This window comes from Mobula birostris, chromosome 4 (assembly GCF_030028105.1).
Source record: "Mobula birostris isolate sMobBir1 chromosome 4, sMobBir1.hap1, whole genome shotgun sequence".
Classification (NCBI taxonomy): domain Eukaryota; kingdom Metazoa; phylum Chordata; class Chondrichthyes; order Myliobatiformes; family Myliobatidae; genus Mobula; species Mobula birostris.
In genome coordinates, this window is record NC_092373.1 from 208,273,078 (window position 1) to 208,296,981 (window position 23,904).

Below are 23,904 nucleotides of genomic sequence, written 5' to 3' on the forward strand. Positions count from 1 at the left end.
CTGAATGGGGGCTCTCCCCCGCCCGGGATGTTGGTGGTGAGGGATTCAGTGACGGAGAACCCGTGTGTCGAAGGTAGGTGACTGAACCCTTCGCTGTTGTCAGAGTTCTGATGCCCCGGAAACTGGCCACGCACTTTCGGACACAGTACCCTTCCGGACCCGGACAGCTCGGTCCGTGCTGCGTTGCCGGAGCCCCTCGTGTTGATGGACGTTGGTCCCCACTGCCCCTGCTACTCCTAGTGCTGTCTCACGTTAAGGACTGGGGGGGGGGGGGGGGTTCAGGGAGACGGGCCCTTGCTCATGTTTCAGTTAATGCCCGTTAATCCAGTGGATTAACGAGTCAGTGCAGTACTGTACCTCCATTCCCGCTGTTTGTGGAACAGGGGGTCCACAGAGATGTGACCAAACTTCCATCTGGAAGTTTACAGCCGACTAGGATAAGTTTCCGACACTTCCTTAAGGCAGCCTCCGCAGATCTCGGTCAACGCTGAGACTGCCCACGCTTACTGAGCAGTAACCGGAGCCAGGAACCTGCGGCAAATTGATACCGTCTCTCCCAGAGCGCACATGGGGCAGAAGTGGCAGGCTCTGGCGAGGAGCCGGACACGGCCGACATGGACACCAGACTGAGCTACGGTATCGCTGCCTCTTTAGGACACAGTCGGAACCCTCAGGGATCATGACCTTCGACCTCACTCCGACGTGAGGTGGGAGGTTGGGTGTGGAGGGGGCAGGAAAGCGAGGGGAGGTGGGCTGGGGAAGGGAGGTGGGAGGTTCGGGTGGTGGAAGGGAGGAAGGTCAGAGAAGGCAGGTGACTGGGCGGGATCTCATAGTGCGAAAAGGAGGGGAGAGAGGGTCCCAGGCAATGGGGAGGGGGATTTCCCAGGCTGCAGGCAGCCTCTCCCTCTTGTTCTGGGGGAAGGGGATAGGGAGACAAGGGGAAGCAGTGGGGCAGGTTGCAGGGAGCCTCTTCCCCATCCTGTCCCGGGTCCTGGCAGTGTCGAGTAACCGAGTACCAACTTCCCACAGGCTGACTGGCGCGCTGACCATGGAGAGATGCCTGGAACTGTGTCTGTCCCTGCTCCTCTGCGCACTCGCCACAGGTAAGACCCACCCTCTAACCAATTTCCCCTGGGATCAATAAAGTATGACTACTACTACTAAACGCTGCAGCGGGACCCTCTCCACACTCGCCATGTCCAGAAATGTTTAACAACAAAATCAAAATCAAAACCAGTCCAACTGTATGATATCCGAGACAAAGCAGAACGTTCTGGAAACACTCAGTGGGTCAATCAGCGCCAGTGGGAAGGGAAACGACCATGGGGGACGGGGAGTTCAGGCATCTGAACAACTCCATACCATATCCATTTGCCGGTTCTTCACACGCGTTGTATCTTTTTACATCCTCTTCTGTGACTTCAATATCTATAAACGATTTGAATAAACGTTGGCTGCCTTTGCCTCCAAATGTTGAATTTATCTTGTTATCTCCTGTCGGGTGTAGAGTCATGGTTACACAAAATGGAAACAGGCCATTCGGCCCAACTCATCCATGCTGACCAGTGAGCACCTTTCCCATGCTCCAGCGTTTAGTGTCTGAGTGATTCCAGTATTCGCCCATTCAGTTCCTGTGCCTTCAGACACCCTCCTTCTATCACTCTCTCTGGCAGTGCATTCCAGGTACTCACCACTCTCCGGGTGAGAAAGGCCTTCCCAAGGCTCCCTCTCCTCCCAACCTTACCCTCAGGTGCCCTCTTTGCCTCCACCCCCTCTTACTCTAGTCTATGTGCTTTAGTTTACTCTGTCATGGTCCGGTCCGTGAAGTCCGCATTCCGGTTCATGGTCCGGTTCATCGATCCTTATTCCAGGTTTTCCTGTTTTCCCTTGTTCCAGTGGGTGCCTTAATCAAGGCACCTGATTCTTGTTTTGGGGCTGAGACATAAATACCTCTGCAAACCAAGGATTCCCTGCTGGACTGTCCTGTTCCCTCCCACCTGAATCCCTGACAGTTTCCTCAGCGGTTTCCTTGGCAGTCACCTCGACAAGTATCCTCAGCAGTCATCCCAGCCCTGCGTCCAAGAAAGGGTCCCAGTCCTGCTTCCTAGAAAGAATCCTGTCCCTGTGTCCTAGGCAGATCTCAACCCTGCGTCCTAGGAGAGTCCTTGCCCTGGAGTACCTCGCCCACCCCGGTGCTGGAGTTCCCTCGCCTAGAACCTCGTCCTAGAACCTCGCCTAGTCCAAGCCACGTCCTAGAACCTCGCCCAGTCCAAGCCACGGCTTTGTGTTCTTGTCCTGTCTATGTGCCTCGTCCTGTGCAGGAGTTCCATGTCCAGTCCTGTAGCCTAGCCACATCCACTCCTATAGCCACGTCTTGTCCTCGCCTAGATCTGGGGTCTGAGCCTAAGTCAAGACCCAGGTTCTGGGTCCCTGTCTAGTCTCTGGCTTGGAGTCCAAGCCCAGGATTCTAGTTCTAAGTTCTTTGTCCTGGTCCTAGTCTTAATCTTAGCCCAAGCCCAGTGTCTTTGTCTCATCTAGAGCCTGTGTTTCTTCCTGACTCCGCCTGCTTTCTTGATAAACCTTGTCCTGTTCCTAGTACTTCAGTGTCTGTGTCTTGCATCTGGGTCCGCTCCCAACGCCCCCTTTTGACATGCTCACCGCTGATATGGGGAAAGGTACCCTGCAGTCTGCCCCTATTTATAGACATAATTTATGTTCCCTCTTAACCTTCTGCACTGAAGGCAGTTCAGAGCCCATCCATAAGACCATATGTTGTTGGAGCAGAATTAGGCCATTTGGCCCATGGAGTCTGCTCCGCCATTTCAACATGCTGATCCATTTCCTCCTCAGCCCCAATCTCCAGCCTTCTTCCTGTATCGCTTTGTGGCCTAACTGCTCAATAATCTATCAACCTCTGCCTTAAATATACCTACATTTGCTCCTCGTAGCTGAAGCATTTGATACCAGGCATGGTCCCCGTGAATCTCTGCTGCATCCTCTCCAGAACTATCACACCCCTCTCATTGTGGTGACCAGGAATGTACAACGAGGTCTCAGAAAGGTCTTATCAAGCTGTAAATCCCCTGCTCTGATTTTTACTATCCCAACTAATGATGGAAAATATGTCTTCACCACCTTATTGATAATGCTTCCCATCTTCAGAGAACGTTAAACTGTAAACCAAGGGCCTCTGTTTGTCGGTAGTGCCTTTGCAATTAGCAGTCATGGTGTATGTCCTACCCTTATCTCACTGTTCATGTCACACCTCTCGATCAGAACATTCATCACCACGGCAACAGAGAAGCATGCCTTGGAGAACCTTCAAATTGTCCGTATGGGTAGAGTTCACAAATAGTAAAGAGCAATCATTGAGACAACAGGCTCCCCAACAGACCAGGGAGATTAAGAAGCAGAAGTGTAGGCGTCTGCCACAATGTATTCTGGATTTGGCTTCTTTTTCCCTTTCTACTGCCTTGGCGTGCTTACGTATGAAACCATCTGTCTGGATAACGCACGGACAAAAGACCGTAAGTTGCAGGAGAAGAATTAAACCACTTGGCCATTGAGTCTGCTCCACCATTTCATTATAGTTGATCCATTTTCCCTCTCAGCCCCAATCTCCTGCCTTCTCCCCGTACCACCTCATGTTCTGATTAATCAAGAATCTATCAACCTTAAATAAATATAACATGGCTGCCACAGCCGCTTGTGGCAATAAATGCTGCAGATTCCCCACTCTCTGGCTAAAGAAACTCCTCCTCATCTCCCTTCTAACAGGATGCACCTCTATTCTGAGGCTGTGTCCTCTGGCCTTAAACCCCCCACCATAGGAAACGTCCTCTCCACATCCACTCTACTGAGGCCTTTCAACATTCCATAGTTTCAATTAGGTCACCCCACATTCTTCTAAATTCCAGTGAGTAGAGGCCCAGAACCATTAACTGTTCCGAATATGACAAGCCATTCAATCCTGGAATCATTTTCATGAACCTCCTTTGAACCCTCTCCCGTTTCAGCGCATCCTAAGATAAAGGCCCCAGAAATGCTCACAATATTGCAAGTCAGGCCTCACTGATGTTTTATAAAGTCTCAACATTAGACTTTAGACACTAGAATACTACAGCACAGTACAGGCCCTTCGGCCCTCAATGTTGTGCCGACCCATATATTCCTAAAAAAAAAGTACTAAACCCACACTACCCCCTAACCCTCGATTTTTCTTTCGTCCATGTGCCTGTCCTAGAGGCTCTTAAATACCCCTAATGTTTTAGCTCCACCACCATCCCTGGCAAGTCATTCCAGGAACGCACAACCCTCTGTGTAGTTTTAAAAAAAAACACTTACCTCTGATGTTTCCCCTAAACTTCCCTCCCTTAACTTTGTACATATGCCCTCTGGTGTTTGCTATTTGTGCCCTGGGAAACAGGTACTGGCTATCCACCCCATCTATGCCTCTCATAATCTTGTAGACCTCTATCAAGTCCCCTCTCATCCTCCTACGCTCCAAAGAGAAAAGTCCCAGCTCTGCTAACCTTGCCTCAGAAGACTTGTTTTCCAATCCAGGCAACATCCTGGTAAATCTCCTCTGCACTCTCTCCATAGCTTCCACATTCTTGCTATAAAGAAGTGACCAGAACTGAACACAATACTCTAAGTGTGGTCTCACCAGAGATTTGTAGGGTTGCAACATGACCTCTTTACTCTTGAACTCCATCCCCCTATTAATGAAGCCTTGCATCCCATAGGCCTTCGTAACTATCCTATAACCTGTGCAGCGACCTTGAGGAATGTATGGATTTGAACCCCAAGGTCCTTCTGTTCATCCTTGCTTTTATATGGTAGTACTCTTGAAATGAATGCTAACATTGCATTTGCCGCCTTCACCAGAGACTCATGTACAAATTAACCTTTAGGGAATCCTGCACAAGAACTCCCATGTCCCATTGCAGCTCAGATTTTTGAATTTTCTCTCCATTTTGAAAATAGACAACCCTTATATTTCTTCTACCAAAGTACGTGACTATACACTTGCTGACACTGTATTCCATCTGCCAGTTCTTTTGCCCTGCTTCTTACAGTGGGAATATTATACCAATTCCAGTTCCAAATTCCACAGCCCATCAGCCTATTCCTGCCAGGTACATCAGCTGTTGTCTACCCTTCTGAATTACTTGCATCCTGATGAAGGGTCTTGGATGGAAATGTTGACTGTCCATTTTCCTCCGCAGATGCTCAGTTCCTCCAGCAGTTTTTATGTTGCCCCTGAGCTAGTCTCCTGCCTACAACCAGCCAGTGACTTGGAACATATAACAGCACAGCACAGGGACAGGCCTCTCAGTCCACAGTGTTGTGCTGAACCAGCTAAAAAGCAAATAAAACCCCCCCAAAACTAATCCCCCTTATCTACACAATGTCATATCCCGCTATCTTCCTCATTGCCATGAGCCTCTCTGAATGTTTCTCAAAAGTCTCTAATGTATTTGCCTCGAGCACCATACCAGGCAGCACATTCCAGGCATCCACCACTCTGAGTTTAAAAACTTACCCCTCACATCCCCTTTGAACCTACCCCCTCTCACCTTCATTGCATGCCCTCTGGTGTTAGACATTTCTACCCTGGGAAAGACATTTTTTCTGTCCACTCTATCTGTGCCTCTCATAGTCTTATAAACCTCCATCAGACACTCCAGACAAAACAACCCAAATTTGTCCAGCCTTTCATGATAGCTCAAGACACCTTAACCAGGCAACATCCTGGAAAACCTCTTCAGCACCCTCTCCAAAGTCTCAACGTCCTTCCCAGAGAGTAGCAACCGGAACATAAGAACACAGGAGCATGAGAAATCGGAGTAGGAGTAGGCAATCTGGCCCATCGAGTCGCTCTGCCATTCAATAAGATCATGGCTGATCTGGACATGGACTCATCTCCACCTATCAGCCTTTTCCCCATAACCTTTAATCCCCCAACTATGCAAGAATCTATCCAACTTTGTCTTAAATATACTTACTGAGGTAGCCTCCACTGCTTCATTGGGAAGAGAATTCCACAGATTCACCACTCTTTGGGAAAAGCAGTTCCTCCTCATCTCCATACAAAATTTACTTCCCAGAATCTTGAGGCTATGTCCTTTAGTTTTAGTCTCGCCTACCAGTGAAAACAACTTTCCTGCCTCTATCTTATCTGTCTCTTTCATAATTTTATATGTTTCTATCCTCTCATTCTTCTGAATTCCAGCCAATACATTTATAGGTGACTCAATCTGTCCTCATAGTCTAACTCCCTTAACTCTGGAGTCAACCTGGTGAACCTCCTCTGCACCGCCTCCAAAGCCAGTATATCCCTCCTCAAGTAAGGAGACCAGAACTGCACACAGTACTCCAGGTGCGGCCTCACCAGTACCCTGTACAGTTGGAGCATAACCTTCCTGCTCTTAAATTCAGTCACTCTGGCAATGAAGGCCAACGTTTCATTTGCCCTCTTGATAGCCTGTTGCACCTGCAAACCAACCTTTTGTGATTCAAGAACAAGCACTCCCAAGTCCTTCTGCACAGCAGCATGTCAGAATCTCTTACTATTTGAATAGTAATCCGACCTTCCATTTCTCCTTCCAAAGTGGATGACCTCACGTTTAGCAACATTCTACTCTATCTGCCAGACCCTTGCCCACTCATTTAACCTATCTATACCTCTCTGCAGACTCTCTGTATCTTCTGCACAATTTGCTTTTCAACTCAATTTAACATCATCAGCAAATTGAGATACATTACACTTGGTCCCCTCTTCCAGTCATTAATGTATATCATGAACAGTTGTGGGCCCAGCACCGACCCCTGCGGCACACCGCTCACCACTGACTGCCAACCAGAGAAACACCCATGTACCCCAACTCTTTGCTTTCTATTGGTTAACCAATCCTCTATCCATGCTAATACATCACCCCCAACTCCATGCATCCTTATGGATAAATCTTTCATGTGCACCTTATCGAATGCCTTCTGGAAATCCAAGTAAATAATGTCTATCTGTTCCCCTCTATCCACTGTGTTCATTATATCCTCAAAGAACTCCAGTAAGTTTGTCAAACAGGACCTATTTCTGCTGAATCCATGATGTATCTGCATGATGGATCCTTTTCTTTCTAGATGCCTCGCTATTTCTTCTATAATAATAGCTTTAAGCGTTTTCCCAACAGTAGATGTTAAACTAACTGGTCTATAGTTACCTGCCTTTTGACTACATTCTTTTCTGAACAGTGATGTGATGTTCACCTGCTTCCAATCTGTTGGGAACTGCTCAGAGTCCAGAGAATTTTGGTTGATTATCACCAAAGCTTCTACTATAACCTCTGCCATTTCTTTCGGATCCCTGGGATGCATTCCTTCAGGACCTGGCAACTTGTCTATTTTCAGGCCTACAAGTTTGCTCAACACTACCTCTTTAGTGATAATCATTGTATTGAGGTCCTCACCTCCCATCACATCCATATCATCTCTCTTTGGCATGTTAGATGGGTCCTCCACTGTGAAGACCAACACAAGATAGTCATGCAAGGTCTCGACCATTTCCTCATTACCAAATATCAATTTCCCCTTCACGTCCTCCAAGGGATCTACATTCATTTTAGCTACCTTTTTCTGCTTTATATTACAAAGATTTTTTACTATCTGTTTTTATATTTTGTGCTAGTTTATTTTCAGAATTTATCTTCCCTTTCTTTATTCCTTACCTAGTGGTTCTTTGTTGCTTCATATGGTTTTTCCTGTCCTCGTTTCCCACTACTCTTGGCGACTTTGTACACGCGAGCTTTTAGTATGATGCCTTCCTTTATTTCCATAGTTATCCATGGCTGGCTCTCCCTGCCCTTACTGTCCTTGTTTTTAACTGGAATATACTTTTGTTAAACACTGTGAAAAATCTCTTTGAAAGTCTTCTACTGTTCCTCAACCTCCCACCATATAGCTACATGTTCCCAGTCTACCCTATCCAATTCCTCCCTCATCTCATTGTAGTTTCCATTGTTTATGCATAATACATTGATTTTAGATTGAACTATTGCACCCTCTATTTGCATGAGAAATTATCATACTGTGATCATTCTTTACAAGAGGATCCCTAACTACAAGATTGCTAATTTTACCTGTCTCATTGCACAGGACCAGATCCAAGATAGCACGTTTCCTTGAAGGTTCAGTAAATTGCTGTTCAAGAAGGCTATCATGGATGCGTTGTATAAAGTCCTCCTCAAGACTTCCTTGACCAATTTGACTCACCCAATCTATGTGCAAATCAATGTTCTCCATGATAACTGCTGTTCCATTCTTACATGCCTCAGATATTTCTCACTTTATTACCTGTGTCACTGTAATGTTGTTATTATATAGACAACTCCCACCAGTGATTTTTTTTCCCTTTACTATTCCTAATCTCTACCCTGATGGATTCAACATTCTGCTCCTTAGATCTTATTTTGTTTCTCACTATTGCCCTGATCTCATCCTTAATTAAGAGTGCTAGCCCACCTCCCTTACCTTCCTGCCTATCCTTCCATATTACCTGATATCCTTGGATTTTAATTCCCAATCCTCTCCACCCTGTAACCATGTTTCTGTAATGACCGCCACAAATTCACTGACCTTGTTTCTAATACTATGGACATTCAGATGAAGTGCTCTTACACTCATTGTGCTTTTATAATCTAGTAATATTTGTCTCTTACGCACTTTTCTTTACTCCACCCTTACTTTTCTCTTTTTTAATTTTTGCTTTTTCTTTATCTTTATCCACACTTTTCTCTTTTACTTTATCCATACTTTTCCAATCTGTTGAACTCAACCCGCTACTATTTCATTTAAAGCCCTACCCACAGCTCTAGTTACGCAATTTGCCAGGATCCAGGTCCCATCACAATTCAGGTGGAGACCATCCCATTGGTGCAGTTCCCTCCTTCCCCAATATTGGTGCCAATTTCCCGTGAATTCAAACCCACTTCTCCCACACCAATCCTTGAGCCTCGTATTTAACTCTCTAATATTCTTGACCCTCTGCCACTTTGCACGAGGCTCAGGCAGTAATCCAGAGATTACCACCGTTTTGCTTTTTTGTTTAGTCCCTAGCTGCTCCAATTCCCTGAGCAGAACTGCTTGTCTCATTCTACCCATGTCGTTGGTACCCACATGGACCATGACAACTGGATCTTTCCCCTCCCACTGCAAATTCCTCTGCAGGTCGGATAGGATGTCTCGACCCCGGCACCAGGCAGGCAACACAGCCTTCAGGACACTCTATCCCTGTGACAGCAAACTCTGACTTGGCTCCATCCCTCCCCCTCCTGTCTTCTCCTATCATTTTGGATCTCCCCCTCCCCCTCCAAGTTTCAAATCCCTTACTCACTCTTCCTTCAGTTAGTCCTGACGAAGGGTCTCGGCCTGAAACGTCGACTGCACCTCTTCCTAGAGATGCTGCCTGGCCTGCTGCGTTCACCAACAACTTTGATGTGTGTTGCTTGAACTCTGTCTATTCCCCTGACTACACTATCCCCAATTACCACTATGTTTCTTTGCTATCCCTGCTCTTGAATGGCTCCCTGAACTACAGTGCCACAGTTCGGTTGCTCATCCTTCCTACCGCCCCCACTCTCAGCCACACAGGGAGCAAGAATCTCAGACCTGTTGGACAAGCCCAAGGGCTGAGGCTCCTCCAGCACCGTCTCTTGGATCCCACTACCCGCCTCACTCGCAGTCACATCCTCCTGCAATACTGTATGTGATACTCCAGATGTGGCCAAACCAGAGTTCTATAACCATAAGACCACAAGACATATGAGCACATTTAGGCCATTTGGCCCATTGAGTCTGGTCTGCCATTCAATCACAGTTGATACTTTTTTTCACCAGCTCAGCCACAATTCCCGGCCTTCTCCCCATAACCTTGGGTGCTGTGTTCATTCAAGAACCTGTCAACTCTGCTTTGAATATACCTAATGACCTGGCCTCCACAGCTGTTTGTGGTAATAAATTCCACAATTTGGATGCAGTAGGGTCTTTTAAGAGACTTCTGGATAGGTATATGGAGTTTAGAAAAATAGAGGGCTTTGGGTAATTCTAGTTAATTTCTAAAGTAAGTACATGTTCTGCACAGCATTGTTGGCTGAAGGGCCTATATTGTGCTACAGGTTTTCTATGTTTCTAAATTCATGACCCTCTGGCTAAATAAATTTCTCTGTTTTAAATGGACACCCCTCCATCCTGAGGCTGTGCGTTCTTGACCTACACTCTCCCACCATGGGAAACATCCTTTTCACATCTACTCTGTCTAGGCCTTTCAACGTTTGAAAGGTTTCAATTAGATCCACCCTCATCCTTCTGAATTCCAGTGAGTACAGACCCAGAACTATCAAACATTCCTCATATGATAACCCCTTCATTCCCAGAATCATCTTTGTGAACTTCTCTGTACTCTCTCCAATGCCAGCACATCTTTTCTTAAATAAGGAACCCAAAACTGTTCACAATACTGAAGGTGAGGCCTTACCGTTGCCTTGTAAACCCACAGCATCACATCCCTGTTCTTGTATTCTAGACCTCTTGAAATGAATGCAAACAATGCATTTGCCTTCCTCACCACCGACTCAACCTGCATGTTGAGCTTTAGGTTGATCTGCACAAGGACCCCAAGTTCCTTTGCATCTCAGATTTTTGGATTTTCTCCCCATTTAGAAAATAAACTGCACGTCTATTTCCACTACCAAAGTACATGTCCATGCATTTTCCAACATTGTATTTAATTTGCCACTTTCTTGCCCATTCTCCTAACCTGACTAAGTCCTTCTGCAGCTGACCCAACACAACCCTTGTGGCACATCACTAGTCACTGGCAGCCAACCAGAAAAGGTTCCTTTTATTCCCACTCACCAATCAACCAATATACTAACCATGCCAGTAACTTTCTTGTAATACCATGAGCTCTTAACTTGGTAAGCAGCCTCATGTGTGGTACCTTGTCAAAGGCCTTCTGAAAGTCCAAATATACAACATCCACTACATCCCCATTATCTATCTTACTTATAATCTCCTCAAAGAATTCCAGCAGGTTTGTCAGGCAAGATTTTCCCTGAGGGAAACCATGCTGACTTTATACTAACTTGTCCTGTGTCACCGAGTACTCCATCACTCCATCTTTAAACAATTGACTCCAACATCCTTCCAACCATTGGTGTCAGGCTAACTGGTCTATAATTTCCTTTATGCTACCTCCCTCCTTTCTTAAATAGTGGAGTGACATTTACAATTAGATTAGATTATAGATTAGATTGAAGACACGCAGTCCTCTTTTATTGCCATTTAGTAATGCATGCATTAAGAAATGATACAATGTTTCTCCAGAATGATATCACAGAAACACAAGTCAAACCGACTGAAAAACTGACGAAAATAACATAATTATAACATATAGTTACAACAGTGCAAAGCAATACCGTAATTTGATGAAGAACAGACCATGGGCGCGGTAAAAAAAAGTCTCAAAGTCTCTCGAAAGTCCCATCATCTCATGCAGACGGTAAAAGGAAGAGAAACTCTCCCTGCCATGAGCTTCCAGCGCCGCAAACTTGCCGATGCAGCATCCTGGAAACACCGGACCACAGCCAACTCTTGAGTCCGTCCGAAAACTTCGAGCCTCCGACACCGAGCACAGTCTCTGCTGAGCGCCTTGACCCTGGCCCCGGTAACAGGCAATAGGCAAAGCCGAGGATTTGGGGCCTTCCCCTCCAGACATTCTTGATCACACAGTGGCAGCGAAGCAGGCATTTCAGAAGTTTCTCTAGGTGTTCCTCTGTGCTTCTCACGTCCGTCTCCATCAAATCAGGATTGTGTGCAGCCCCTAGTTAACATATGGAACATAGAATAGTACAGAACAGTACAGACCCTTTGGCCCACAATGTTGTGCCAACCCTCAAACCCTGCCTCCCATATAAGCCCCCACCTTAAATTCCTCCATATACCTGTCTAGTAGTCTCTTAAACTTCACGGGTGTATCTGCCTCCACCACTGACTCAGGTAGTGCATTCCACGCACCAACCACTCTCTGAGTAAAAAAAACCTTCCTCTAATATCCCCCTTGAACTTTCCACCCCTTACCTTAAAGCCATGTCCTCTTGTATTGAGCAGTGGTGCCCTGGGGAAGAGGCGCTGGCTATCCACTCTATCTATTCCTCTTATTGTACACCTCTATCATGTCTCCTCTCATCCTCCTCCTCTCCAAAGAGTAAAGCCCTAGCTCCCTTAATCTCTAATCATAATACATACTTTCTAAACCAGGCAGCATCCTGGTAAATCTCCTTTGTACCCTTTCCAATGCTTCCACATCCTTCCTATAGTGAGGTGACCAGAACTGGACACAGTACTCCAAGTGTGGCCTAACCAGAGTTTTATAGAGCTGCATCATTACATCGTGACTCTTAAACTCTATTCCTCGACTTATGAAAGCTAACACCCCAGAAGCTTTCTTAACTACCCTATCCACCTGTGAGGCAACTTTCAGGGATCTGTGGACATGTACCCCAAGATCCCTCTGCTCCTCCACACTACCAAGTATCCTGCCATTTACTTTGTACTCTGCCTTGGAGTTTATCCTTCCAAAGTGTACCACCTTTCTCCGGGTTGAACTCCATCTGCCACTTCTCATCCTATCAATGTCTCTCTGCAATCTTCGACAATCCTCTGTACTATCTATGACAGCACCAACCTTTGTGTCGTCTGCAAACTTGCCAACCCACCCTTCTACCCCCACATGCAGGTCGTTAATAAAAATCACAAAAAGTAGAGGTTCCAGAACAGATCCTTGTGGGACACCACTAGTCACAATCCTCCAATCTGAATGTACTCCCTCCACCACCACCCTCTGCCTTCTGCAGGCAAGCCAATTCTGAATCCACCTGGCCAAACTTCCCTGGATCCCATGCCTTCTAACTTTCTGAATAAGCCTACCGTGTGGAACCTTGTCAAATGCCTTATTAAAATCCATATAGATCACATCCACTGCACTACCCTCATCTATATGCCTGGTCCCCTCCTCAAAGAACTCTATCAGGCTTGTTAGACACAATCTGCCCTTCACAAAGCCATGCTGGCTGTCCCTGATCAGACCATGATTCTCTAAATGCCTATAGATCCTATCTCTAAGAATCTTTTCCAACAGCTTTCCCACCACAGACGTAAGGCTCATTGGTCTACAATTACCCGGACTATCCCTACTACCTTTTTTGAACAAGGGGACAACATTCACCTCCCTCCAATCCTCCGGTACCACTCCCGTGGACAACGAGGACATGAAGATCCTAGTCAGAGGCTCAGCAATCTTTTCTCTCGCCTCATGGAGCAGCCTGGGGAATATTCCGTCAGGCCCCGGGGACTTATCTGTCCTAATGTATTTTAACAACTCCAACACCTCCTCTCCCTTAATATCAGCATGCTCCAGAACATCAACCTCACTCATATTGTCCTCACCATCATCAAGTTCCCTCTCATTGGTGAATACCAAAGAGAAGTATTCATTGAGGACCTCGCTCACTTCCACAGCCTCCAGGCACATCTTCCCACCTTTATCTCTAATCAGTCCTACCTTCACTCCTGTCATCCTTTTTTTCTTCACATAATTGAAGAATGCCTTAGGGTTTTCCTTTACCCTATTCGCCAAGGCCTTCTCATGCCCCCTGCTTGCTCTTCTCAGTCCCTTCTTAAGCTCCTTTCTTGCTTCCCTATATTCCTTAATAGACCCATCTGATCCTTGCTTCCTGAACCTCATGTATGCTGCCTTCTTCCACCTGACTAGATTTTCCACTTCACCTGTCACCCATGGTTCCTTCACCCTACCATTCTTTATCTTTCTCACCGGGACAAATTTATCCCTTACATCCTGCAAGAGATCTCTAAACATTGACCACATGTCCATAATACATTTCCCTGCAAAAACATCATCCCAATTCACACCCGCAAGTTCTAGCCTTATAGCCTCATAATTTGCCCTTCCCCAATTAAAAAATTTTCCATTTCTCTCTGATCCTATCCTTTTCCATGATAATGCTAAAGGCCAGGGAGCGGTGTACGATATCATTTTGGAGCAGCCGCGCATGCTGCGTCATGCCACCCCCTATTATGTCAGAGCCCAATGATTTTTGAAAGATCATTGCTATCCACCACAGTCTATACTGCTACCTCTTTCAGAACCCAAGGGTGCAATTTATCTGTTCCAGGTGACTTACGTACCCTGAGGTCTTTCAGTTTTTTAAGCATCTTCTTCCTTGTAATTGTAACTGCACCCCTCTTCCCTCCTACTCTTAACTCCTGGCACAATGATGGTGTCTTGCACAGTGAAGACTGATGCAAAATACTCATTTAGTTCATCTGCCATCTACTTGACCCATTATTATTTCTCCAGCCTCATTTACTAGCAGTCCTATATCTACTCTCATCTCTCTTTTATTTTTTACATACTTGAAAAAGTTTTTACTATCCACTTTGATATTTTTTACTAACTTGTTTTCATATTTCATATTTTCTCTCCTAATGGTTATTTTAGTTGTTCCCTGTAGGGTTATGAAAGCTTCCCAATGTTCTGTCCTCCCACTAATTTTTGCTTTGTTGCATGTCCTCTCTTTTGCTTTTACTGTAGCTTTGACTTTCCTTGACAGCCATGGGTGTACGATTTTGCTATATGAGAACTTTTTCATTTTTGGAATACACTTATTCTACACCTTCCTCATTTTTCCCAGAAACTCATGCATTTGCTGCTCTGCTGTCATCCCTGCCAGCATCTCCTAATTTACTTTGGCCAACTCCTCTCTCATACCACTGTAATTTCCCTTACTCCACTGAAATACTGCTGCATCAGACTTTACTTTCTCCCTATCAAATTTCAAGTTGAACTTGATCACATTGTGATCACTGTCTCCTGAGGGTTCTTTTACCTTAAGCTCCCTAATCACCTCTGGTTCATTACATAATACCCAATCCAGTATAGCTGATCCCCTAGTAGGGTCAACAACAAACTGCTCTAAAAAGCTACCTCTTAGGTATTCAACAAACTCATTCTCTTGAGATCCATTCTCAACCTGATTTTCCCAATCAACCTGCATGTTAAAATCTCCCATGACTATCATAACATTGCCCTTTTGATGTGCCTTTTCTATTTCGAATTCAAATTGACTTCATTATTTACATCTTTCATATACTGAGGAGTAAAAATATTTACATTACCTCTTGTCTAAGTGTGTAATGTGAACTTGATAGTAATTTATAATAAATAGTATGTACAAGCAGACAACCAATATAACATAGAAATACAGTTGTATCAGCATGAATTAATCAGTCTGATGGCCTGGTGGAAGAAGCTGTCCCGGAGCCTGTTGGTCCTGGCTTTTATGCTGTGGTACAATTTCCTGGAAGGTAGCAGCTGGAACAATTTGTGGTTGGGGTGACTCAGGTCCCCAATGGTCATTCGGGACCTTTTTACGCATCTGTCTTTGTAAATGTCCTGAATAGTGGGAAGTTCACATCTACAGATGTGCTGGGCTGTCCGCACCACTCTCTGCAGAGTCCTGTGATTGAGGGAAGTACAGTTCCCACACCAGGTAGTGATGCAGCCAGTCCGGATGCTCTCAATGGTATCTCTATAGAAAGTTCTTAGGATTTGGGATCCCTACCAAACTTCCTCAACCATCTGAGGTGAAAGAGGTGCTGTTGTGCCTTTTTCACCACACAGCCGGTATGTGCAGACCACCTGAGATATTTGGTGATGTGTATGCCAAGGAACTTAAAGCTGTTCACCCTCTCAACCCCAGATCCATTGATGTCAATAGGCGTTAGCCCATCTCTGTTAGATGGAGATGCTGAGAATGTTGTGGATAGCACACTTAGAGAGTTGGTCACACCGTATGTTTAAGGATCTAAGGAAAGATAGGAATGGGTGACCAACAGGACAAGTAGTACAGGAGTCCTCTGTGGTCAGATATGCCGTTTTGTAGTCTGTTGGGGGAGATGGCTCATTGGGTGAAGGCAGCAGTAGCCAGGATCATGGCACCGTGGGTGGCTCTGCTGTGCATGAGGGCAACAGAAAGAGTGGTGGAGCTGTTGTGGGGGATTCCATGGTGAGGGGAATAGAGAGGAGCTTCTGTGACCACAAACGGGACTTCCATACGGTGTGTTGCCTCCCGGGTGCAAGGGTCACAGATGTCTCGGAGAGGCTGCAGGGCATTCTGAAAGGGAAGGGTGAGCAGCCAGCTGTCGTGGTGCATGTAGGTACTAATGATATAGGAAGAAAGCAGGATGAGATCCTACAAGCTGAATTTAGGAAGCTAGGAGATAAATTAAAAAGTAGGACCTCAAAGGTAATAATCTCAGGATTATTACCGGTGCTGCGTGCTAGCCAGAGTTGGAATAGCAGGATAGCTACAATGAATATGTGGCTTGAGTGGTGGTGCAGGAGGGAGGGTTTCAGATTCTTGGGTCATTGGAACCACTTCTGGGGGAGGTGGGACCAGTAACGTCTGGACGGTCTACATCTGGGCAGGGCCGGGATCAATGTCATAGGGAGATTGTTTGCTAGTGCTGTTGGGGAGGTTTTAAACTAATATGGCAGGGGGATGGGAACCAACGCAGAAAAGAAAAGGGAAGTGATGCAGAGACCAAAGCTAGAGGTAGTGAAGAAAAAAGTAAGAGTAGAGTGCATAAAAGTAAAAAGTAAAAATCGCATAGGTCACTAGATCCTAAAGGAACAATAAGTATAAGGGCACTTTATCTAAATGCCCGTAGTATTAGAAACAAGGTTTTAGTGAACTTGTGGCACAGATCAGTATCAAGGCCATTACAGAAACCTGGTTGCAAGGTGGAGCTGACTGGGTATTTTATATCCAAGGGTATCAGGTAATATGGAAAGATAGGCAGGAAGGCGAAGGAGGTGGGTGGTGCTCTTAATTAAGGATGAGATCAGAGCGATTGTGAGACACGATATAAGATCCATGGATCAGAATGTTGAGATTAAGAATAGAAAAGGGAAAAAAATCACTGGTGGGAGTTGTCTGTAGGCCACCTAACAAAAATATTGCAGTGGCAGAGGTGATTAACCAAGAAATAACTGAGGCTTGTAAGAACGGAACGGCAGTTGTCATGGGGGTGAATCAGGTTGGTCAAGGAAGTCTTGAGGAGGACTTCATAGAATGCATCCATAATGACTTTCTTGAGCAGCATGTTAGTGAACCTACAAGGGAAAATGCTATCTTAGATCTAGTCCTGTGCAATGACACAGGTAAAATTAATGATCTTGTAGTTCAGGATCCTCTTGGAAAGAGTGATCATAGTATGATTGAATTCCGCATACAGATGGAGGATGAAATAGTTAGATCTAAAACTAGTGAATTACAACAGGATGAGGGATGAGTTGGCTAATGTGGATTGGGAGCACAGGCTATTTGGTAGGATAGTTGACGAACAGTGGAATACTTTCTAAGAGATCTTTCACAGTGTTCAACAAAAGTATATTCCAGTCAAAAGTAAGGACAGTAAGTGTGGGGAAAGCCAGCCTTGGGTAACTAAGGAAATAAAAGATAGTACCATATTAAAAGCTCATATGTACAAAGTGGCAAAGAGCAGCGGGAGACTGGAGGATTGGGAAAACTTTAAAAAGCAACAAGGAACAACTAAACAAGAAATAAGGAAAGGGAAGACAGAGTATGAAAGTAAATTAGCACAAAATATAAAAACAGATGGCAAAACTTTTTATAAATATATAAAGCGGAAGAGGGTGGCTAAAGTCAACATAGGTCCCTTGGAAGACGAGAAGGGAGATTGATATTGGGTGAAAAGGAAATGGCTGAGACATTGAATGACTATTTTGTGTCGCCCTTCACGTTGGAGGACACGTCTGATATGTCAAAGAATGATGTGATGGACGAAATGGGAGGTGAGGACCTCGATAAAATCACTGTCACTAGAGAGGTAGTGATGAGTAAACTAGAGGCCCTGAAGGTAGATAAGTCCCCTGGTCCTGATGGGATGCATCCCAGGGTGCTGAGGAATTGGCGGAGGTTATAGTAGCCACGTTGGTAATCATTTACCAAAATTCTCTAGACTCTGGGCAAGTCCCGGACAGATTGGAAAACAGCAAATGTCACACCACTTTTTAAAAAAAGATGTAGGCAAAAGACGGGCAACTGGAGGCCAGCTAGCTTAACATCTGTAGTCGCGAAAATGCTTGAAGCTGCCATTAAGGAAGAAATAGTGAAACATTTAGCAAGGAGTGGTTCCATTAGACAGACGCAGCATGGATTCAGAAAGGGCAGGTCCTGTTTGACAAACTTACTGGAGTAAATTGAGGACATAATGAGTGCAGTGGATAGAGGGGACCAGGTGGATGTCATATACTTGGATTTCCAGAAGGCGTTTGATAAGGCTCCGCACAAGAGACTTATAAATAAGATACAGATGCATGGAGTCGGAGGAAGTGTATTGGCATGGATAGTGGATTGGTTAACCAATAGAAGACAGAGTTGGTATAAATGGGTGTTTCTCCGGTTGGCAGTCAGTGGTGAGTGGGGTGCCACAGGGGTCAATGCTGGGCCCGCAGCTGTTTACCATTTACATTGATGATTTGCAAGAGGGGACTGAGTGTAGCATAGCAAAATTTTCTGATAACGCTAAACTGAGTGGAAAAACAAATTGTACAGAGGATGTGGAGAGCCTGCAGAGGGACATAGATAGGTTAAGTGAGTGGGCCAAGGTCTGGCAGATGGGATACAATGTTGGTAAATGCGAGATCATCCACTTCAGAAGGAATAATAGAAGAGCAGATTATAATTTAAATGGTGAAAGATTGCAGCATGCTGTTGTTCAGAGGGACTTGGGAGTGCTTGTTCATGAATTGTAAAACGTTGGCTTGCAGGTACAACAAATTATTAAGAAGGCAAATGGAATATAATCATATAACATTTACAGCACGGAAACAGGCCATCTTGGCCCTTCTAGTCCGTGCTGAACACTTACTCTCACCTAGTCCCATCTACCTGCACTCAGCCCATAACCCTCCATTCCTTTCCTGTCCATATACCTGCCCAATTTTTTTTTTAAATGACAAAATCGAACCTGCCTCAACCACTTCTACTGGAAGCTCGTTCCACACAGCTACCACTCTCTGAGTAAAGAAGTTCCCCCTCGTGTTACCCCTAAACTTTTGCCCTTTAACTCTCAACTCATGTCCTCTTGTTTGAATCTTCCCCACTCTCAATGGAAAAAGCCTATCCACGTCAACTCTATCTATCCCCCTCATAATTTTAATTACCTCTATCAAGTCCCCCCTCAACCTTCTACGCTCCAAAGAATAAAGACCTAACTTGTTCAACCTTTCTCCGTAACTTAGGTGCTGAAACCCAGGCAATATTTTCGTAAATCTCCTCTGTACTCTCTCTATTTTGTTGACATCTTTCCTATAATTCGGTGACCAGAACCATACACAATACTCCAAATTTGGCCTCACCAATGCCTTGTACTATTTTAACATTACATCCCAACTCCTATACTCAATGCTCTGATTTATAAAGGCCAGCATACCAAAAGTTTTCTTCACCACCCTATCCACATGAGATTCCACCTTCAGGGAACTATGCACCATTATTCCTAGATCCCTCTGTTCTACTGCACTCTTCAATGCCCTACCATTTACCACGTATTTTTATTAGCCCTACCAAAATGTAGCACCTCACACTTATCAGCATTAAACTCCATCTGCCATCTTTCAGCCCACTCTTCTAACCGGCCCAAATCTCTCTGCAAGCTTTGAAAACCTACTTCATTATCCACAACTCCACCTATCCTAGTATCATCTGCATACTTACTAATCCAATTTACCACCCCATCATCCAGATCATTATGACAAACAACACTGGACCCAGTACAGATCCCCGAGGCACACCACCAGTCACTGGAATGTTGGCCTTCGTTGCTAGAGGGATTGAATTCAAGAGCAGGGAGGTCATGCTGCAACTATACAGGGTATCTATCTCTGCCTTAAATGCACCCAATGACTTGGCCAACTGATGCGGGATCTGGGGTGTGAGCACGTATGTGAGACAGGTGTGGATGTGAGACTGGGGCCCAGACATGGGAACTGGGACATGGATTTGGGGCATTGATACTGACACAGGACTTGGAGAGGGACTTAGACAAGAACACAGTTCCAGTTTCTCAAGCTGACATGTGGTTGTCCCCAGGACTGGAGTACGAAGAACTGCGTCTGTCCAGCGGCCAACTGCCCAGCGAGGGCCGTGTCGAGGTGTACTACGATGGAGAGTGGGGCACCGTGTGTGATGACGGTTGGGACCTCACTGATGCTCACGTTGTCTGCCGCAGTCTCGGTTACCTCAACGCCACGGAGGCTGCAATTGGAGGCGTCTTCGGACCAGGTGAGGGGATTGGGTGGGGATGACAGATTTGTGTATCTCTCTGATCACTGGAGGGAGTGCTAGATTAGGTGGGGGGGGGATCGTGGATTTGTGTATCCACACAGAGGGAAGGCCAGATTGTGGGAGGGGACCAGATGGGGTTTTTTCCATTGGTAAGTGAGACTAGAACTAGGGGACGTTGCCTCGAGATTCAGGGGAAAAGATTTAGGACGGAGATGAACCATACAACCATAGAACATTACAGCACAGAAAACAGGCTATTCGGCCTTTCTAGTCTGTGCTGAAACTTTATTCTGCTAGTCCTATTGACCTGCGCCCAGTCCATAACCCTCCAGACCTCTCCCACCCATGTATCTATCCAATTTATTCTTAAAGCTTAAGAGTGAGCCCGCATTTACCATGTCAGATGGCAGCTCGTTCCACACTCCCACCACTCTCTGGGTGAAGAAGTTCCCCCTAAACCTTTCCCCTTTCACCCTAAAGCCGTGTCCTTTCGTATTTATCTCTCCTAATCTAAGTGGAAAGAGCCTACTCGCATTTACTCTGTCATACCCCTCATAATTTTGAAAACCTCTATCAAATCTCCCCTCATTCGTCTACGCTGCAAGGAATAAAGTCCTAACCTGTTCAATCTTTCCCTGTAACTCAACTCCTGAAGACCTGGCAACATCCTAGTAAATCTTCTCTGCACTCTTTCAGTCTTACTGATATCCTTCCTATAGTTAGGTGACCAGAACTGTACACAATACTCCAAATTTGCCCTCACCAATGTCTTATACAACCTCACCATAACATCCCAACTCCTATACTCAATATTTTGATTTATGAATGCCAGGATGCTAAAAGCCTTCTTTACAACTCTGTCTACCTGTGACGCCACTTTCAATTAATAAAAATTCTCTCTCTCTCTCTCTCTCCCTTTTCTCCCTCTGTCATTTATTTATTATTATTTTTTTCTTTTCTTTTCTCTCTCTCTCCTTTTTTCTCCCTCTGTCCCTCTCACTATAACTCCAGCAGATGCTGGGGTCAAAGCAACACTCACAACACGCTGGAGGAACTCAGCAAGTCGGGCAGCATCCATGGAAACCATGAGTTGACGTTTTGGGCCGGAACCCTTCGTCAGGACTGAAGAGGGAAGGGGCAGAGGTCCTATAAAGAGGGTGGGGGGAGGGTGGGAAGGAGAAGGCTGGTAGGTTCCAGGTGAGAAACCGGTAAGGAGAGAGATAAAGGGGTGGGGGAGGGAAGCAGGGAGGTGATAGGCAGGAAAGGTGAAGAAGGAATAGGGGAAAACACAATGGGTAGTAGAAGGAGGTGGAACCATGAGGGAGGTGATACGCAGCTGGGGAGGGGGCAGAGTGAAATAGGGATAGAGGAAGGGAGGGGGAGGGAGTTACCAGAAGTTGGGATCCCTATCCCTATGTCACTCTGCCCCCTCCCCCAGCTGCCTATCACCTCCCTCTGGTTCTGCCTCCTTCTACTACCCATTGTGTTTTCCCCTATTCCTCCTTCACCTTTCCTGCCTATCACTCCCTGCTTCCCCTCCCCCACCATTTTGTCTTTCCCCTTACTGGTTTTTCACCTGGCACCTACCAGCCGCCTTCTTTCCACCTTCCCCCCCGCCTTCTTTATAGGGCCTCTGCCCCTTCCCTCTTCAGTCCTGACGAAGGGTTCCGGCCCGAAACGTCGACTCGTCGTTTCCACGGATGCTGCCCGACCTGCTGAGTTCCTCCAGCGTGTTGTGAGTGACCTCTTCCTATAGATGCTGTCTGGCCTGCTGCGTTCACCAGCATTTTTTATGTGTGTTGCTTGAAACTCCAGCATCTGCATATTTCCTCGTGTTTGCCATTTTCTGGTCCATTTTTCCAGCTGGTCCAGATCCCTCTGCAAGCTTTGAAAGCCTTCCTCGCTGTCCACAACGCCTCCGATCTTACTGTCATCAGCAAACTTGTTGAACCAATTTACCACATTATCATAAAGATCATTGATATAGACAACAAACAACAATGGTCCCAGTACAGATCCCTGTGGCACACCACTAGTCACAGACCTCCAGTCTGAGAAGCAATCATCCACTACCACTCTCTGTCTTCTCCCACACAGCCAATTTCGAATCCAGTTTACAACCTCTCCATGGATACCTAGTGTCTGAACCTTGTGAACTAACCTCCCATGTGGGACTTTGTCAAAGGCCTTACTAAAGTCCATGTAGACAATATCCACAGCCTTTCCTTCATCTACTTTCTTGTAACCTCCTCGAAAAACTCTACAAGATTTGTTAAACATGATCTACCACCACAAAGCCATTCTGACTATCATTAGTCAGCCCTTGGCTATCCAAATACTTGTATATCTGATCTCTCAGAACACCTTCCAATAACTTACCTACTACTGATGTCAGGCTGACCGGCCTGTAATTACCTGGTTTACTTTTGGAGCCTTTTTTAAACAGAGGAACAACATGAGCTATCCTCCAGTCCTCCGGCACCGCACCCGTGGCTAAGGACATTTTAAATATTTCTGCCAGGGCCCCTGCAATTTCTACAACAGTCTCTCTCAAGGTCTGAGAAAATATCATGTCAGGCCCAGGGGATTTATCTACCTTTATTCGCTGTAAGGCAGCAAGCACCTCCTCCTCTTTAATCTCTATATGTTCCATGACACTACTGCTTGTTTCCCTTCCTTCCATATACACTATGCCAGTTTCCTGAGTAAATACTGATGCAAGAAAACTGTTTAAGATCTCCCCATCTCGTGAGGCTCCACACATAGACGACCACTCTGATCTTCTAGGGGACCAATTTTGTCCCTTACTATCCTTTTACTCTTAATATACTTGTAAAAACCCTTCGGGTTTACCTTCACATTATCTGCCAAAGCAACCTCATGTCTTCTTTTTGCCTTCCTGATTTCCTTCTTTAGTATTTTCTTACATTTTCTATACTCTTCAAGTACCTCATTTGTTCCTTGTTGCCTATACTTGCTATACACCTCTCTCTTTTTCTTAACCAGATCGCCAATATCCCTTGAAAACCAAGGTTCCCAATGCCTGTTAACTTTGCCTTTAATCCTGGCAGGAACATGCAAACTCTGCACTCTCAAAATTTCACCTTTGAAGGCCATCCACTTACTGAACACATCCTTGCCAGAAAACAACTTATCCCAATCCACTCTTCCTAGATCCTTTCTCATTTCCACAAAATTGGCCCTTCTCCAATTTAGAACCTCAACTCGAGGACCAGACCTATCCTTATCCATAATTAACTTGAAACTAATGACATTATGGTCACTGGACCCAAAATGTTCACCTACACATACTTCTGTCACCTGACCTGTCTGGTTCCCTAATAGGAGATCAAGTATTGCATCCTCTCTCGTAGGAGAAACTGTTTTCCCCAGAGATTGGTGAATCTGTGGAATTTTCTGCCCAGGGAAGCAGTTGAGGCTTCTTCACTAAATA

General features: G+C 45.5%; 1 protein-coding gene across 1 annotated transcript in view; it reads left to right on the top strand.

Annotated features, from left to right (window-relative positions):
- The first annotated feature begins 452 nt into the window (after positions 1–452).
- Positions 453–23,904, top strand: part of LOC140197109 (galectin-3-binding protein-like) — a 54,656-nt gene continuing 31,204 nt past the window's right edge. The window contains exons 1-3 of the mRNA XM_072257024.1: positions 453–636; positions 1,030–1,103; positions 20,256–20,447. Of these exons, the coding sequence (XP_072113125.1) occupies positions 1,049–1,103; positions 20,256–20,447 (247 nt within the window). The 5' untranslated portion in view covers positions 453–636; positions 1,030–1,048. The remainder of the gene's footprint in view (positions 637–1,029; positions 1,104–20,255; positions 20,448–23,904) is intronic.